The following is a 19042-nucleotide window of genomic DNA, read 5'->3' on the forward strand; positions in this document are numbered from 1 at the left end:
CGAGCAGCCACTACAGAAGTAATATTGCACTCCCTATCCAAATCCGAAATTATAAGTACTTCGGGTTTCCATTACTTGATATTTATTTACCGCGTTTAAGATAGAAACATCCATTAATTATTTATCGTCTGCTATGGACTTAATTAATTAATATCTTATTTATTCCAAGAGAGGACTCAGCAAGAAAAACTTATTTATTATTCATAGAGTAATTAAACTCCAACTAGCTAGGCTCCGAATAATAAAACCTTATTTCAAGCTTCTCTTGAGGATGTTATCAAACGAGACTCACCTCGCGCACGATTCAACATAATAGCAATCCTAGCACCGCTAGCACCGCTAGATATTAATCACCACTACCCAATATACCAGGCTTATTGGGTTGCGAAAAACCCGCACCATTTGGTAAGTCAAAGTAGTGCATGATCAATACCGTATGCTCAATGCTAACATACATTGATTAAGAAATAACAATTTACAAGACCTCGTCTTTTAGTAGATAGCATAAAGACTGTCTCGCTGTTAGATCCATTCAGTGCTATACCACACCAACGTCATCTTATTTCAGTAAGGCTTAGAAATAATCGGACTGACATTGCAACCTTTCACGATAGGTAGTCTAAGCCTATCTAGGTTGTGAAATTATTCTTTTTCTTTGTTTAGAACTGACCATGTTACCTTAAAGTGAACGACGCCCACAACCGGTCTACTAAAACAAAGACTTAGACTTTGTTAAGTTACTTATACATTTAAACGTGTAATAAACATCTATTAAATGTAAAACATAACAACATTATGACAAAAATAATCTGTTTATTCATTTGGAAAATAAAATAAGAGTTTTAACAGTATTCAATCACTCGAAAGATGAATTCTAGTATACAAACTCTAACATCTAGGATATCCTGAGTGTGTTAAAGGTTATAGAGTTTGGTTGAGAGATGAACTAGGTTCAAAGTCTTAATTAGCAGGGATGTGGTCTTCAATGAAGATGAAGTTAGTGATGAAGGCAAAACACGAACCAGCGACTGGTGAGTACCTGAGATCTGTGGCAAATGTGATGGTGATGCGAGATCGTTAAACTTGCACGGTCAAATATAGGACAATTAATAGGGACCGGGGGGAGTAAAAAATAAATCAATGTTTTATTTTGTGTCAAAAAATTAAAATAACTTAATATAGTTGGGACAATCTTAAAGAAAATATGACTCAATTGAGTTGGAACGGTGAGAGTATATAAAAATTCTAAATTCGTGCTGAGTCTACTCCCTCCGTTCTGCGTTAATAGAGTCGTTTTATTTTCTGCACTCATTTTGAAAAAATAATAATAAATAGTTTAATTAGAGAAAAAGTAAAATAAGAGAGAGACTCTTCTCTATATCATTTTCTCTTGTTTTACTTTTTTTCCACTCTAACTATTTATTATTAATTTTCTAAAATGAGTGCAAAAAATAAAATACATCTATTAATATGGAACGGAGGAGGAGTATCTTTGAATAGCTGAACGAGGGATCATATCTTTCCCACCCGTATTGATATACGCTTTGACTTTTCAATAAACTTAGATAAATTTGTTTATTCTTTTCTTATTGAATGACATATTTATTTAAGTTTATCATTATTTTTTTTTTCCTTTCTCCATACTAACTAACACTACGAAAATCCCCTTTTCTGGATTAAAACAATATTGTTAAGAGATGATTTCTCTTAACAAGATTCCGGCGTGGCGGAGGCGATCGTCGGATGGATAAAAGGTAGACGAGGTAGTCGCGGGAGCTTTGCCCGTCGATCAAACCAAGATCAATACCGAATTGAAATAAGCGATAAAAATAAGATAAAGGTAATTGTATTTCTTGATTGGATAATGAGAATAACAATAGTCCTATTTATAATAGGGATACTAACTTAATGAGCAAGACAAAAGATCCTAAGAGATATATGGGAAAATATGGGAAAGATATGCTAAATAAATACTAAACTAAATAATAGAGATATGGGATATTCATAGAGATATTCTCGTATCAACTCCCCCCGGTTAAAATCTACCTTGTCCTCAAGGTGGGAACCACGAAGCAATGGTGAGTGACGATAACAGAAGCCTTTGCGAGACATTCCTTCCTTGAAACGGGGCGAGACAATCCTTGCTCTCTGAAGAGAAGCCATACTCTCGGTCCATGATAATAATTTCATGGTCATTCCATTAACATGAAATATGGTAGCAACCTCAAAAGGTGATACATGTCCCAACTTAAAAGAATAAAGCAACAGATTCCCAAATAAGTCTATTGCAATTGCAACAAGAAAATTGCCACGGAATATCGCCTTGGAGATAGTTATGGAGAGCTGTTCACAACTTCTCCTCAAGTGCTCTGCCACAAGCCAAGACAAAATTCTTAGCCCAGGCATCTTGGTAGCATCACCATTCTCAACATGTGCAGCCGTCTTGGTAGCCTCACCATTCCCATCCTGTGCCATCGAGTTAAAACTCGAGGTACCCATTCTCCATGCACAATTTGTATACGGAGAAGATAAGTACTTGCTCTTCTTTTTCTCCCACGGAGTAGGCAACGTGTGTGAGTCATCTCTGGAATCAGAAGCATCTTCAGCAGAAGAAACCTTAATTCTCTTTCTTCTTCGTGATAATATGCCTCCTTTTATCATAGGGGACACCGAGACATCTGCCATTGTTTTCGTACACCTGGAAAAAGGCTGCTCACTTCCAGCCCCCTTTAGTTCTCCATCGTTATCCTTTTTACCCTTTCGTGTGGCCGTGGACTTCTCGACATTAGAGCCACGTTCATCTGACACTTCCAGCTTCCCACTCTTTGGCCTAAAACATTTGTTTTCTCCCCCGAAGTCAGCCACACTTTTCTGCTTCCGTTCATTTAAAACCTTATTCTCCGACCGAGATTGTGAGTACACCGAATGAGATGTGGGTGAAGAGAGCCGATCATCATCTTGTGGGTCGAGAATAGGGACTTCAATCGGACCACTGAAATCATCCCCAACGTTGCGCGGAGGGATCAACCGAGCATCGGCGTCCAGCGTTGTTGAACAACGAGTAATAATTGCAACATCACCGAGCTGAAGGCCAACCACCTTTAAATTCTGAAAACAACTTCAGAAATCCATTTGACTCCAAGTGCCACAGCAACAATTATATCATATTGCAAAGATTTCATTGATAAGTACGAATTCTTCATCTCCAAAAATGTAGTTGAAATGTAGATTAAATTTTCTGAGGCTTCATCCAGGCTCTCCTCCAAGTTCCTTGACGACTCTCCTGTTCCATAATCCTGCCTAAGTGAACAATCTACCTTAACAGCTTTTCTCCTCTGGATAGCAGATTCTGACTAACCATGGGTCAACAATACCGTCTTCTGCCTTGTAGTCCTCGACCGTGGCTCGATTGCTGACTGATAAATTGCAGAATTATTTGCCTGCAACACCTCGCCAACCTCCTCAACCTGCCCTGCCCGAAGATCGTGCTTGTGACTCAGCTCCAAAACAGGGGGCTCGTTAACACGTCCATGGATTCCCAAATACGGCGTGTCACTGCGAGGTGGTATCAACCGAGCATCGGCGTCGAGCGTTGTTGAACAAAGACTAATAATTGCCTCATCATCGCCATCGAGGATGACCACATCGCTAGGAGCATCCTCACCATTATCTTTCTTGTTCGTGGCAAAGGTCGTCTCGGTTTGTGTAATGCTCTCACCCACCTTGTTCTGCTTGCCAATATTGTCAGTATATTTCCACTTGATATTGAACTCGCTTCTCCCAAATCCACTATCCATCTCTGTCATAATCAACTCCTTAGATGCCTCAACATTATTCAAGTTAAAAGAACCCTCAACACTAGAATGAGTAACATCTATCATCTCTGGATCGAATTGTATTTCACTGGCTATATGCAAAACCTCCTCAATATTTAACAACACATCGTCCTCCACATGTTGATCTCGAATAAGTAATCGATCAAATACAATATCATCATAATTAATTTGACGAGATTGTAATGATTCGGCAATATCTTTGTGAAATAACACTACTGAGCCATACCTCATATCGGTGTTGCATGGCAGGGAGATTGTGGCGGGTGGCGGAGCAGCAGGCAGCGGTGCTGCTGAATGGTGCTGATGGCGTTGTTGCCAATAGGTATGCTGCTGGAGCGGACTCGCTTGTGCACCAAAATTAGGGCTTTGGTATTGGTGTTGGTGAAACATGGTTGTATGGCAGTCGGCGACGTACCTCGATTGGAAGGAGTCGTGGTTCTCTATTGCAAGCAAGTGATATAGTGGAACAGGTTGGTAATATGTAGGCGGCGGCTGGTAGCAGGTGATCTGGAATTGCGGCTGTGCGGCGGCGTATAGAGGTCCGTCAGGTGGGTCAGGTTCTGGGCGCAATGGAGGGAGTGTGGATGCTTCCCTACGCTCATGTTCAATCAATCGGGACTCGATTCTGGCCAACCTAGCGAGAATATTCTCCCACGTTGCTGCTGTTGAATTCAATTGCAAGCCTTCAGATGCCTGCGATATCTCCGACCATGAATGAAAATTAACTTCGGCCATGAGTTCGAGAATGGAAGCACCAATTGTTAAGAGATGATTTCTCTTAACAAGATTCCGGCGTCGCGGAGGCGATCGTCGGATGGATAAAAGGTAGTCGCGGGAGCTTTGCCCGTCGATCAAACCAAGATCAATACCGAATTGAAATAAGCAATAAAAATAAGATAAAGGTAATTGTATTTCTTGATTGGATAACGAGAATAACAATAGCCCTATTTATAATAGGGATACTAACTTAATGAGCAAGACAAAAGATCCTAAGAGATATATGGGAAAATATGGGAAAGATATGCTAAATAAATACTAAACTAAATAATAGAGATATGGGATATTCATAGAGATATTCTCGTATCAAATATCATCGTCAAATTCTTAAACGATAAGAAACATAACCATGCATTAATTAAATTAACGATAATGATGGCTCCTGTCTCTATATTTATAGGAAGTTAATTTATATTATTAAACACTCCACATTGGCTCGACATCATTAAGAATCTAACACACTTCATTTGTTTGCACTTGCACAAAATGTATCTATATGTAGTTCTAGATTTTATCCACCTTTTTCCCAACTTGGATGACATTACTCTTGAAACAACCATGGAATGTTGGGTGGTATTCCACTTATGCTCATTCATGTTCGGTGGTATACCGTATACCTAACATTCACAGATTCTCATATGCCACAACAATTACTACTCATCCCATATTATAATTAACTATTAACAAAAATTATGTAAATACTACTCATTCCATAGCCAAATTTCAACATTAAACATTTTCAATACCTATACGTGTACCGTATTGTAAGTATATTGTATTAAATTCAGTATACTGTACTATACCAAACAACAAATACCGAAATTATATATTGTGAATCTGTTAAGGACGAACTCCTTAACCTCGATACGATTCCTTCGTGAAGTCGCGGAAACGGCTGCCCGACGATCAACACGATAAGAACTAGGGTTTGTTGAAGAAGAAGTAACTTGCGTGAAAATATTTTATTCCGTAAAGAGTGAAATAAAACACACGCCTATTTATATCTAGGACCCTAGGGTTGATTCGACCTACGATCCGGGAAAGAATCAACGAAGAAAACCCGGAAAGGAGCTTATATTCCGCTCGACACTAAAACAATTAAAATAGCAATAATAATTCTCAAAAATACTAATGTCACGAAATAGAAAATAAATAACTAAAATAATATAAAACTCCCCTCTTCAATGTTTGGCAAAATCGCCAAAGTGATCCGGCTGACATCTCCTACGGCGAGACCGGTCCTTGGCGATCGATCTCTCCGGCTCCTTGCTGCCTCTGTCCTCCGTATCGACGGGGCACTCTTCCACCAGCTGCTCATGTCTGGTCTCCTTTAGACGAGCTGAGGGCTGCACCGTAACAACTCCCCCCTCCTTAAGAGCATCCTTGTCCTCAAGGAGCAACTCCGGAAACTGTTTACGCACCATGTCCCGCAGCTCCCAGCTTGGCTGATCTCCCCCGTCATCACCCTATTCCAGCAGCAACTCCTCGATGGCCGCGCCATCCCTCCAGATTGTGCGGCGATCCAGCACCTTAGACGGTCTAACCACTGGTCGCCCATGGGAGAACTTCGGCAGTAAGGATTCCACCGCTGTACTCTCAGTCACGACAAACGGTTTCAACAAACGCACATGAAACACGTCGTGCACCCTACTCCCTTTAGGCAGTTTAAGGCGATACGCCACCTGTCCTATTCGCTCCAGCACCTCGAATGGGCCAAAGAAACGTCTGGCGAGCTTAGTTAACAGCGGTCTGGCCACCGAATGCTGCCTATACAACTGCAGCTTCAACAAAACCATCTCCCCCACCTTGAATTCCACGTCACGGCGATGTTTATTAGCCGCTACTCTCATCCGCTGCTGCGCACGCTCCAAGTTCCGCCTCAGCATCACAATCAACTCCCCTCGCTGTCGTATCATATCCGCCACATCTGGGGGCGTTGCCGCCGATGGGGCCGCCGCAATCAAGGACGGTGGTTCGCGACCATAAAGTGCCGTAAAAGGCGAAGTCCCCAATCCGTCGTGATGGAAGCAATTTAATGCCAACTCAGCCCAAGGAAGGAAATTAGCCCATTTGGACGGTCTATCCGCCACAAACGCCCTCAAATATTGCTCCAGGCCCCGGTTCCGCACCTCCGTCTGCCCATCTGATTGAGGATGATAGGCAGTGGAGAAATAGAGCTTCGTACCACTCAGACGAAGTATATCCTCCCACACTTCATTCAGGAAAACCAGATCTCTATCCGACACCAATGTCTTTGGAAACCCATGATGCTTGACAACCGTATCAATGAACACCGAGGCCACCTTCAACGCATTGTAACTTTTAGGTAGCGGAGCGAAGTGAGCATACTTGGTCAATCGGTCCACCGCCACCAAAATAGTCGTATACCCTCAAGACTGGGGTAGGCTAGTAATGAAGTCCATCGAGACATCCTCCCAAACCTGCGAAGGGATCGGCAGAGGCTGCAACAAGCCAGCTGGTTTCTGGGTGGAGTATTTGGTAGTCTGACACTCAAAACAAGACTCCACGAACTTCTTCACCTCTTTTCGCATCCCTTTCCAATAAAACACTGCCGCCAAGCGCTTAAACGTGCGGTCTATGCCCGGATGACCGGCTGATGGGGCAGCGTGATATTCGCGGAGCAACGCCTCCTTCACCCGCGAATCCTTGCTAACATAGAGGCGGCGATCATAATAAAACAGCCCGTCCACGAACGACACCTCCGGGTCGGCTGTCCCTGATTCTAACGCCGAGCGGAGCTCGATCATGTCAGCAGTGTCATCCGCCTCCTCTCGCAGAATGTCGAGAACCTCTAGCACCGGTCGGGCTACCGCCACGAGCATCCGTGCGTCATTGACGGGGTCACCGGCGGGATCGGGTATGGCAGTCGCACCGTGTGACACCTGAACTACCTCCATGTCCTTCCTTGACAAGGCATCAGTGACCTTGTTAGAGGCACCTGTCTTGTACTCGATCCGGAACTTATACCCCATTAACTTCCTAGCGTAAAATTGTTGATCCGGCGTCTGTATAATTTGTTGCAGAAGATCTTTCAAGCTCTTCTGGTCGCTCCGGATAACAAACTCCCGACCCAACAAATACTGCCGCCATTTCTGCACTGCCTCCACAATGGCATACAGCCATGAAGGAAGATTGACTTTAGCCATGAGCTCTCAATGAAAGCACCACTTGTTAAGGACGAACTCCTTAACCTCGATACGATTCCTTCGTGAAGTCGCGGAAACGGCTGCCCGACGATCAACACGATAAGAACTAGGGTTTGTTGAAGAAGAAGTAACTTGCGTGAAAATATTTTATTCCATAAAGAGTGAAATAAAACACACGCCTATTTATATCTAGGACCCTAGGGTTGATTCGACCTACGATCCGGGAAAGAATCAACGAAGAAAACCCGGAAAGGAGCTTATATTCCGCTCGACGCGAAAATAATTAAAATAGCAATAATAATTCTCAAAAATACTAATGTCAAGAAATAGAAAATAACTAACTAAAATAATATTAAACTCCCCTCTTCAATGTTTGGCAAAATCGCCAAAGTGATCCGGCTGACGTCTCCTACGGCGAGACCGGTCCTTGGCGATCGATCTCTCCGGCTCCTTGCTGCCTCTGTCCTCCGTATTGACGGGGCACTCTTCCACCAGCTGCTCATGTCTGGTCTCCTTTAGACGAGCTGAGGGCTGCACCGTAACAGAATCCAATATACTCCATTAAGTAAGATGATCCACATTCCTTTTTAGTTTGTCACAACCAACATTTGTTGTATGTCATTACCAAAAATGTAAACACATTTCTCTCTACTTTATTCCCTCTCTTAATTTACTTTCTCCACTTCACACACAAAATAAAGTTGCATAAATTCTCATGCCGTCCAAGAAAGGATCATCTTCATTGGGACGGAGGGAGTATATTTCATGATATATATTGATATCAATATACGTTATATTAAATTACGTTATATACCTTAATTTGCGGTGTATACCGAATTTGTTGTATGCGTATACTGAAGTATATGAAAATTTATATCATTATTGTATGGAAATATTATGACAAGGTATATACCATAGTACCGAAGATCACTGTATACCAATAATTTGATATTTTCATTATTTTTTTGGCACGATAAATCCGGTAAATCGATATTTCAGTATATTTTTTCCCACCATGCGGGACAGTCTAGTATCTTATCCTAATAGTAATATTTAAGGTGAATAGTCATTGAAATATAGTGAAGCTCGGTGAAATTATGATCAATTTAATAGATCTGAAAATAATGAAGTTTTTTTTTTTTTTTGTCAGTTGTCTCATTATGTATTAATTTGAGTATTGGCTAACCGAAACCAAATAATGATGGTTTGGTAGTTCCGGCTTGCCTACCTATCAAATCCATTAAAGTCTTCGAGAAACATTGAAGTCATGATGACTACCGCTCCAACAACTTCATCTTCGTGATATGGACATGGCCCGTGTCTTGGCCATGTTGTAATGTCAGGGCCCGTAAATAATATCTGAGCCGGTTAGGTTATATGTTCATTACCGAACTTTCTTTATTACTTTCCCAGCTCGCAGAAGAGTTTTTTTTTTATTTATTATTATTTTTTAAGAGAGTTAAAAGTGAATAGGTTCTAAAATAATTCTATAAAGGGTTTATCAATTTGTGTAGTTGATGTTAATCAAAGCTTTTTCTATTTTTTTTGCAACCAACACTAGAAACATCATCTTTTAAGAATTTAAACTATATATTATCATATTCAAATCCCTAAATGATACGCATCTTAACTATGCATTAAATTAACGATAGTGGTAGCTACGGTCTATGTATACCAAAAGGAAGTTAGTTCAAATAATTAAGAATTTAAAGTATTATCATATTCAAATCCCTAATTGATGCGCATCTTAACTATGCATTAAATTAACGATAGTGGTGTCTACGGTCTATGTATATAAAAGGGAGTTAGTTCAAATAACTAAACACTCCATATTTTAGACATCATAGAGAATTACTTAATCAATTCATTTGTTCGCCCATGACATTGCATATACTGTATCTATTTAGTAAATTGATTTCATATTCCCTAATATACAACAGTCATATTTAATGACGGACCTAAGAAATGAAATACGTGGAGTCGAAAACTTTTCAAAATTTAATACTCCATCCGTCCTACAATAATTGTCACTCTTTTCCATTTCAATTCGTCCCACGATAATTGTCAAACTTCATTTTTACCATAAATGATAACTAGGTCTCATATTCTACTAACTCACTTCACTCATATTTTATTATAAAACCAATATCAAGTGGGTCTCACATTTCACTAACTTTTCCAACCAATTTTTCTTTACATTTTTTAAAACTCGTGCCCGCAATAAGAGTGACAATAATTGTGGGACGGAGGGAGTAATAAATATAATTTAAAAAAATATATTTTACAATTTAAGTGTTATCAACTTATATTGGGAGAGATAATTAATTCAAACAAATATTATATCTTCAAAATGTATAATAAAGATGAAAGCTCTAAGAACACAACGATTATATTGATTTAATCATTTATAATTATAAAATTTAGATTAAATTATGTTTTGTCACAATAACAATCATCTAATGGAATATAAAATCTTCAAAGTAAAAATAACTAGAAATGAAAAGTAGTGTTTAATATTTTTTAAAAATAGAGTTATAGAAACTAGTGTAACATAAATTAAATGAAACAAATAAAATACTCCCTTCGTCCTAAGGAAGATGATCCCTTCCTTGGAGGCTTATTTTATGCGTAAAGTGAAATGAGTAAAATAAAAGAGAGGGAATAAAGTAGAGTGAAAGTTTTTTTCATTTTTAGAAATATGTCATCTTGGTTGGGACAAACAAAAAAAAAGTGGATCATCTTTAAAGGGACGTAGGGAATAGTACTTATAAAATTCTGAAGGGTTTTTGGCCTTAAAAACCATAAATTTTTTTCGAATTCTTGTTTTTCCCACCAACTTTAAAATTTGTTTTTAAAACCACGAACTTTCGATTCGTTTGCTAATTACAAACCCAACCCGAATACCAAATCTCCGGTGCAAAATTGTCCAACGTGGACAACCAGAAATATGACTGTGTAATGGTGTTATTTTCTGAATTAAAACTTAAAATTAAATAAATAATCTTCAACCAATTTCTGCAAATTCTCGAGCAAATCTGCACTCTCGATCTTCTCAATCCACAATTCTCGAGCTCCTTCTTCACTGAGAGCTCCTCAATCTGCAAATTTTGACCAAACGCATTCACGCTTCTACCAGCCAAATCTCTTTCCCATCTCTGCCGCAATTCTCTCTCACAGTCGCGCAGCGCTGCCGCCTCCGCCGAATTCAAGGCAGCTTGAGCGAACAGATGCAGCCGCCTCCATTTTCAACCTTAACCCGCCAGAGATGCTCAAGACTAGCCTCCGTTCTAGCTCCTGTTCAAATGGTTGCTAGTTTCTCTTTGTTCCTGCTCACGACTAACCCGCCGGAGATGCTCCCGCCCCCCTTATGCTCTATCTCTTTGTTCTCTTTCGGTTCCTGAATTCGCGGCGCATCTGGTTGCTAGTTTTGTAGATGGCGCCGCTGACTATGCGGCTGAGGCGTTCCAAGTCGAAGTAGTTGAGGGGAGAGGATTGAGGAAAGAGGGTGTGAAATGGGAATAATGGAAAGATAAAGGGTGGGAAATGGGAATATGGAAAAATCGTTGGCATTGGCAAATAGGACTTCCCTTTATGATTTTACTGCCAAATGGGATTAAAAATGACACATAGAACAGTCGAGTTTCACCTTTGACCCGCCGTGGGAAGAAGCACACGAATCGGAAGTTTGTGGTTTTAAAAACAAATTTTAAAGTTGGTGGGAAAAACCGTAATTCGGAAAAAGTTTATGGTTTTTAAAGCCAAAAACCCAATTCTGAATTGCTACATTCAAACATTAAATTATGTACTCCCTCCGTCCCAAGGAAGATGACCGCTTCCTTGGGCGGCATGAGAATTTATGCAACTTTATTTTGTATGTGAAGTAAGAGAAAGAATAAATCAAAGAAAAAAAGTTTTCATTTTTAGTAATGGATCATCTTGATTGGTACACCAAAAAGAAAAGTGAATAATCTTTAGTGGGACGGAGGGAATATCAATTTTTTTACTACTATTAAATATTGTAAGCATGTGAAAATCAATAAGAACAAAATACATACAAAAATTTGTCCCCTTCTCTCTGGCTCCAACTTCTTCTTCCACATTATCAATGTAACTCTGTAAATGTGTTCTTATATATTTCAACCTCAATATTAGTAGAACTCCTCTTTCTCGTTTCTTACTCTCTTCAACGTTCAGAGCTCCCGTGACTGAGGCGGAACTTCTAAATGGTGGGATCGACGGTAGTTTTTATGTTAAAATACGAAGAATTTTCCGGTGCTTATCATCGGCGGTGGGGTCAGCTGACCCTACCTGGATCCGTCTCTGGTCATATTATATACTTCATCCGTCCCATAGAAATAGGCCCTTTAGGTTGGTACGAGTTTTAATATGTAATTGATAAAGTAAGAGAGAAGGAGAAAAAGTAATTGAAATTGTATAGTTGGTGATGGGACCATAATGATAAAGTAAAAGAGAAGAAGATACATGTTTACATAAATAGATAGGGTAGTGATAAAATGCAAACTTATATATTGTACAAACTCAAAACTCCTCAACACAACTTCAACACTGTTTCAATATAATATCAACATAATGTAAAATTTCAATATTTTAATGTCAACACAGTATCAACACAATATCAACATAACATCAATCATTGATTACCGTTGAAATTCTGTTGACATTTTCCTGTAGATGTTTTTTTGGATCTGTTGATATTTTTCAATGGTCCAAAACATAGTTTTGAGTTTGTACATTATTTAGAGTTTTCATTTAATCATATTCCTATATATGGACTATTTCTATGGGACAGACGAAAAAGGAAATATAACCTATTTCTATGAGGAGGGGGATACTATTTCCGTCCCAAAAAAATAGACAATATAAATGACATGAATTTTAATGTGAAATTGATAAAGTAAGAGAGAAGAAAAAATAGTGAAAATAGTGTTAGTGGATTGTGGTCCATATTTAAAATAATTTATAGGATCAGTATTTATTTAAAACATTTCATATTTAAAATTAATCTAATTTTGGTTGACTTCTGACAAAATTAATCTATTTTTTTTGCCGAAGGTAGTATATTATTCTTTTATACTACTATAGTTAAACAATTTGTAAAAATTCTTGCCTAATCCAATAATATTTTTAAATAAGGGATAAAGTGAGTATATTTTTTCAACCTATACATAATATTTAAAGGGATTATAAATTTGTGTAATTGATATGCTTTGACTTTTTGATGAAATTAAACAAAGTATATTTTATTCTTTTATTCTTCTATTTTGGATTGCATATGTTTTACTTTCTCGGTCTATCATTTTTTTATTATGTCTTTACAATGTCCACTAATTATTATTATAATTGCACTTTAATATTTTTAAGTAACGAATCACATATTTTATTAGCTTATTTATTTATATTTTATTATAAAATTAATATATAAAAATAAAATTCATGTTCTAATAACTTTTTCCACCTGCTTATTTTTATATTTCCATAAACTCGGCCGGATCAATTTAGGCATTTAATGAAAGACAGATAGAATAATTATCTTTATTATTTTTTTTTCTTTTTTCCCAACTATAACACTAGAAAATCCCTTTTTTTGGATTTAAAACAATATCATCGGTAAATTATTAAATGATAAGAAAGTTAAGGATAATGATGGCCCTTGTCTCTACATTTATAGGAAGTTGGTTTAAATAATTAGACACTCCACATTGTCGACATCATTAATAATTAACACACTTCATCTGTTTGCACATGACATTGCTCAAAATGTGTCGACCAAATTTTTGTGCCAAATCAGAAACATCTCACTTAATTACCGGCCAATATAGATATATCTGCCAAATAATGAAAAGAGAGAAAGCGGTGGATTAGGAGGACTTTTTGAAGAGGGAGAAATTGTAAAGAAAAGAATGAAAAAAAAATATTTTTATTTCTTTATTCTTAATTGTAATCCACGAATCCACCCAATTTAAAATATGTGTGATACAAAAAAGTTTCATATAATTTAAGGAGATAAATCAAATCCCAACAAACATATAAAATCTAAACAATTTAGGGCGTTCAGTTTGCAAGATTGTGTTCCATGAATAAATATGTATTGTGTTTTGGTTCACGAGATTCAATCTCATAACTAAATCCTATATGAATAATCATGAGATAATTAATCACAACTAACTTTCACTAATTAAAATAATATCACAACTCAATCCTAGATTATATCATGGTATTTTATCTAGAAAACTGAACAATACCTTATAGAAATAAATAATAAAAATAATACTCCATCCATCTCGTCTCATTAGAAATGAAACATTTGTCTTTCGGCACAAAATTTTACGTAGTGTTGTTTTGTGAGTTAAATGAGTAGAAAGTAAAGTAAGAGATACAAAAAAATAGAGATGGACTTGTTTTTATTTTAAGAAACGTTTCATTTTTAATGAGACAATTCAAAAAGAAAAGGTTTCAATTTTAATAGGACAGAGGAAGTATAAACTACTCCCTCCGTCCCATTAAATATGCAACATTTGGTTTTCGGCACGGGATATTATGTAGTGTTGTTTTGTGAGTTAATGAAGAAGGAGTATAGTAAGAAGGTGGAAAAAGTAGAGAGAGTATTGTTTTTCATTTTTAGAAACTTTTTATTTTTAATGGGATAAATTAAAAAGCAAAACGTTTCATTGCTAATGTAACAGAGTGAGTATATTCTAGATTCTTGGAGAAAATTAGGTGATGTGCAAAAGATATCCGTATGAGTCTTATAGAACAATAATGAAACCTTATAAATATACATGTTATGAGTTTAGTTTCCTAAGCATTGAGTCAACCCAAAAAATTAGCAATGAGTGTAACTGTAACCAGAAAAACACCCGAGCTGCTTTGTCCAGCAGAATCCACACCACATGAATTCAAAATTCTCTCTGACATAGATGTCCAAATCTTCCTCCAAAAATATGTTAAAACAATAAATATCTACCAAAATATTCCATCCATGGAAGGGAAAGATCCAGTGAAGATTATTCGTGAGGCTATTGCCAAAGCCTTGGTCTTTTACTACCCGTTGGCCGGCCGGTTGAGGAAACACTCTGGTGGAAAGCTCGTGGTGGAATGCACCGGCCAAGGGGTAGTGTTCGTGGAGGCCGACGCAGATGCGACGCTGCAGCATTTCGGAGTGGATGGCCTTTTCTAGTTTAATATTTTCTAGTTTAATATCATTTTTGGCAAAACCGTGAATTTTAATATTTTCTTATGATACAATATTTCAAGTTTCTTTTCGGCATGCTATTTAAGAAAAATTGTGTTAAGTTAGTTAAGTATAAGAAGAATAAAGTAGAAAATGTAAAAGGTAGAGAGACAAAGAGAGAATAAAGGAAGAGAAAAAAAAATTGTGGTGACTTTAATAGAAAAGGAAATAACGTACTAAAATGATCAAATGACTCAACTACTGCATAACTAACGAGTAATTTCACAAATAATAGTCTAAATAATAATATTTGGTCAATTAGAGATGAAAATAGAATAATAAATTTATTTTTCTTAATTAGTTTCTATTGTGTATGAAACAATATCTTTTTGATATTACTCAAATGAGTAATGATAAAATGCAAACTCATATATTGTACAAACTCCAAACTATGATCTGGATCGCTAAAAAATATCAACAGATGACAAAATAGTAGCAACAGAAAATGTCAACACAGTGTCAACACAATATCACACAGCATCAACCGTTGACACTACGTAGACATTTTCTGTTGCTACTATTTTGTCATCTGTTGACATTTTCTAGCGTTCCAGAACATAGTTTAGAGTGTGTACAATATTTAGAGTTTACCTTCGTTATTCAAATTTTATTAAAATTATTTTTTTCTTGATCCTTTAATACAAACACTAAACAGGTTATACGGCTAAAATGTGGGGGGTTTATATTTTCACCCAACTTCAACCACACAATGTGCGATGGTGCCGGCCTTTCCCAATTCCTCTTCGCCATCGGTTAACTAATTGCTCGGGGAGCAACGTTCCCTTCTATTCGACCGGTGTGGGACCGACATTTTCTCATTTCCAGCATCCCACCTCATGACTATGATGCCGGAACTGTTGGTACCCAAGTGTCGATAGATCAGAATCAGATGGTGAAATCTCCGCCCTCTGCCGCAGCCTGCCGCCGGACCTCTAGCGCTGCTCCAAATTTGAAATCGTGGCAGGCTGCGTGTGGCGCTGCCAGACAATCGCTCTCTCTCCCAAACCCGATGAAGAGATGAAATTCATCGGCATCATGGATAACCGAAAGAATATAAAGCCGCCGCTTCCGGTGGGATACTTCGGCAACGATTTGAAATTGTTGGTGGCGGTGACGACTGCGGGTGAGCTGTCAAAGAATCCACTGCACTACGCGGTGGAGTTGGTGAGGAACACAAAACACGTAGTAGAGACTGCTGGTGAGCAGTCAAACTCAGCGGATCTGATGGTGATAAGAGATCCGCTGAGTTTGACAGCAGGGAACACTTATATTGTGTCGAATATAACGCACATGGGTGCAGAACTAATGGATGTTGGGTGGGGCCCGGCGGTCTACGGTGGGGTGCGTAAAGGAGTTAAATGGTTGACTGGTAATACTCAAATAGCTTGGTACTCATGGTTTAAGGATGGTATCGCGGTTCCGGCTTGCCTACCTCTCAAATCCATGAAAGTCTTCGAGAAGCATCTCCAGCTCATGATCACTACCGCACCAACGCTTATTTTTGAGTTTTCTTTGTCGGTTATTTCCTGGATCGCAAAATAAAAGTGAAACCGCATAGGTCATAAATAAGTCTATAAATATGTACTCTTTGTTTATGGGTAAATGAATAGAAATTTCGAAATTATAGACTCGAATGCAAGATCTTCGGTCTAGAGCAATGAACATTCAACAACTAGGCCAACACATTACTATAAATAGAATCAAAATCATAAATCTATGTCCCTTCTCTCGCACATATAAAGCAGACTACTCAAAGACCGTCTCTTTGGCTATAAAAATGAATTATTCCCTCCTTTCTCCGGATATTGTTCCACTTTGACTCAACACGAGTTTTAAGAAATATAATAAAACGTAAGTTTTAAAAAGTTAGTGGAATGTGAGTCTTACTTTACATATTAGTTTTATAATAAAATGTGAATAAGAATGAGTTAGTACTGGAATATGAGATCCACTACAGAAAATGATAAAAAGTTAAATGAGACAAATTTTGTGGGACGGATGGAAATGGAAAAATGTGATAAACTTTCAGAGACGGAGGGAGTATGTTTGAGTTGTACACCTCCTTCATTAACTCACAGTGCAAGAAAAACCGTTTGGAAAAATGTTTAATTCAAAAGAAGAATGTTTAATTCGAAGGAGCATGACCAAGTAAAACCATAAGAGTTTTACAAAAGGTGAAATTACAAAAGTGGTGGGAACTTTCCAAAAACTGTGATATTGATTAGAATCTTACAACTTAGAGTTATCAAATGGGTTTGGCCAACTCAATCCAACCTAGGTCCACCACTGAAGTGGGTTGGGTTGGGATTCTTCTATAAATTCAGACCAAGTAATCCATTCAACTTAGCAAGTGGGCCGGGCCAGGCTAGGCTGGGGTGTGTAAAAAAATATTTTTTTCTAGCATTTTTCAATTTTCTCATATATTTTTTATTTGTTTTATTAAATATTAAAAATAGTTACATTTGGTCGATGAAATTATTTATAAAATTTTATATTATAGTTATACATCCCCTTAAAAATGACCTATTATAATGGCCTAGATTTTTTATTTCTGAGTTTAAAATTCAGTATTGATCGCATACCATAGTTGAAATTAAATATAAAATGAATTGCTCCTAAAATGTCGAAACACATCAAACTCGTTAGGCATCAATGAGCTTGATCAAGTTTTAATAATCGAGTAAATAATGCTCCTAAAAATGCTAAATGGCCGACAAAAATATTTCAAAAAAATTTGTTGAAATGTGTGTTTTTTCTACTATACATCTATATCTTATGCGACCTAAAGTAACTCATAAAACCTCGGATGTAAGATAAGTAGTTGACAAACAAAAGATTTCACACGTTACACAATTCTAAGTTAATTTTTTTATCGGAGCATGTGTTGTTAATTATCAATGTTAAATTCTCAAAATCATTGTCCCACATCGGCTTGGTGATGATCCTAGCTTCTCTATATAAGTGTGGATAACCATCCCCTTATGAGACCTTTTAAGGGGTGAGTGACCCATTTCTAATATTGTATATTGTCTCACATCGGCTTGGTGATGATCCTAGCTTCTCTATATAAGTGTGGATAACACTCCCTCTTATGAGGCATTTTAAGGGGTGAGTGACACATTTCTAATAATCAGCATATCTAGGGTTGGCTACGAACGGCTAAGTACTAAGTTAATTTTTATTTGTTAATTATCAGCATATCTAGGGTTGGCTACGAACGGCCATTTAAAATGTAATAAATAAATGCTTTAGAGGATTAAACTATTAATAAAATTTTATATTTTCAATTATTTCAAATATATACATATATAGAATTAACAGAGACAACGATTTTCTCTTACTGTGTAGAAACACATAACCTTGTTAAGCGATGAAATTGATGGAGTTTTAATAATCGAGAAAAAAAAGGAGAAAAAAATTTGAAAATGAAAAATATGTTTAATATGTGTTTTTTTTTTGTTCTAGACATCTACATAGATTTTATATGAAGAAGTAGAATACAACGAATTATGGCCACAAGGCAAAAAGTGTCATAAAACCTCGGAGGTAAAGTTCCCATGTCTAGATACATCCATCTTCCGTTGTAATGTGTATTTTTTTTACGGGAGTATGTGTTAAATGTGTACTCCCTCCATCCCAAGGAAAATGACTCCTTCCTTGGGTGACACGGGATTTTATGCAGTTTTATTTTATGTGTTAAGTACAGAAAGTAAAGTAAGAGAGAAAGAACAAAATAGATATATATGTGTTTATATTTTTAGTAATGGGTCATCTTGATTGGGACAAAGCAAAAAGAAATATGGGTCATCTTCAAGTAGAGGCAATGGGACTTTTTTTTATGGGATCGTGGTAAGAATATGTTAAATGTGTATTTTTTTTTATGGGAGCATGTTTTGTTAATTATCAGCAAATCTAGGGTTAGCTTATTATTCAAGTAGCTTGGTACTTAGGATTTAAGGATGGTTTCGTGGTTCCGGTTAGCCCACCTCTCGAATCCATGAAAGTCTTTG

General features: G+C 37.3%; 1 protein-coding gene and 1 pseudogene across 1 annotated transcript; both read left to right on the forward strand.

Annotated features, from left to right (window-relative positions):
• Positions 1-14630: 14630 nt before the first annotated feature.
• LOC125206703 (13-hydroxylupanine O-tigloyltransferase-like) lies at positions 14631-14978 on the forward strand. The gene has a single exon (XM_048105944.1). It carries the CDS (start codon positions 14631-14633, stop codon positions 14976-14978), a length of 348 nt encoding a protein of 115 aa, XP_047961901.1.
• Positions 14979-15675: 697 nt separating this feature from the next.
• On the forward strand, positions 15676-16666 carry LOC125203504 (benzyl alcohol O-benzoyltransferase pseudogene; annotated as a pseudogene).
• The last annotated feature ends 2376 nt before the right edge of the window (positions 16667-19042 follow it).

The sequence above is a fragment of the Salvia hispanica genome, chromosome 6 (genome assembly GCF_029641045.1).
Source record: "Salvia hispanica isolate PSC_SH4W2 chromosome 6, Shi_PSC_v1, whole genome shotgun sequence".
Classification (NCBI taxonomy): Eukaryota; Viridiplantae; Streptophyta; class Magnoliopsida; order Lamiales; family Lamiaceae; genus Salvia; species Salvia hispanica.

What these genes read in the sequence shown, in the direction of transcription:
- LOC125206703 (XM_048105944.1), top strand. Translation starts at nt 14,631, where the DNA reads ATGAGTGTAACTGTAACCAGAAAAACACCCGAGCTGCTTTGTCCAGCA.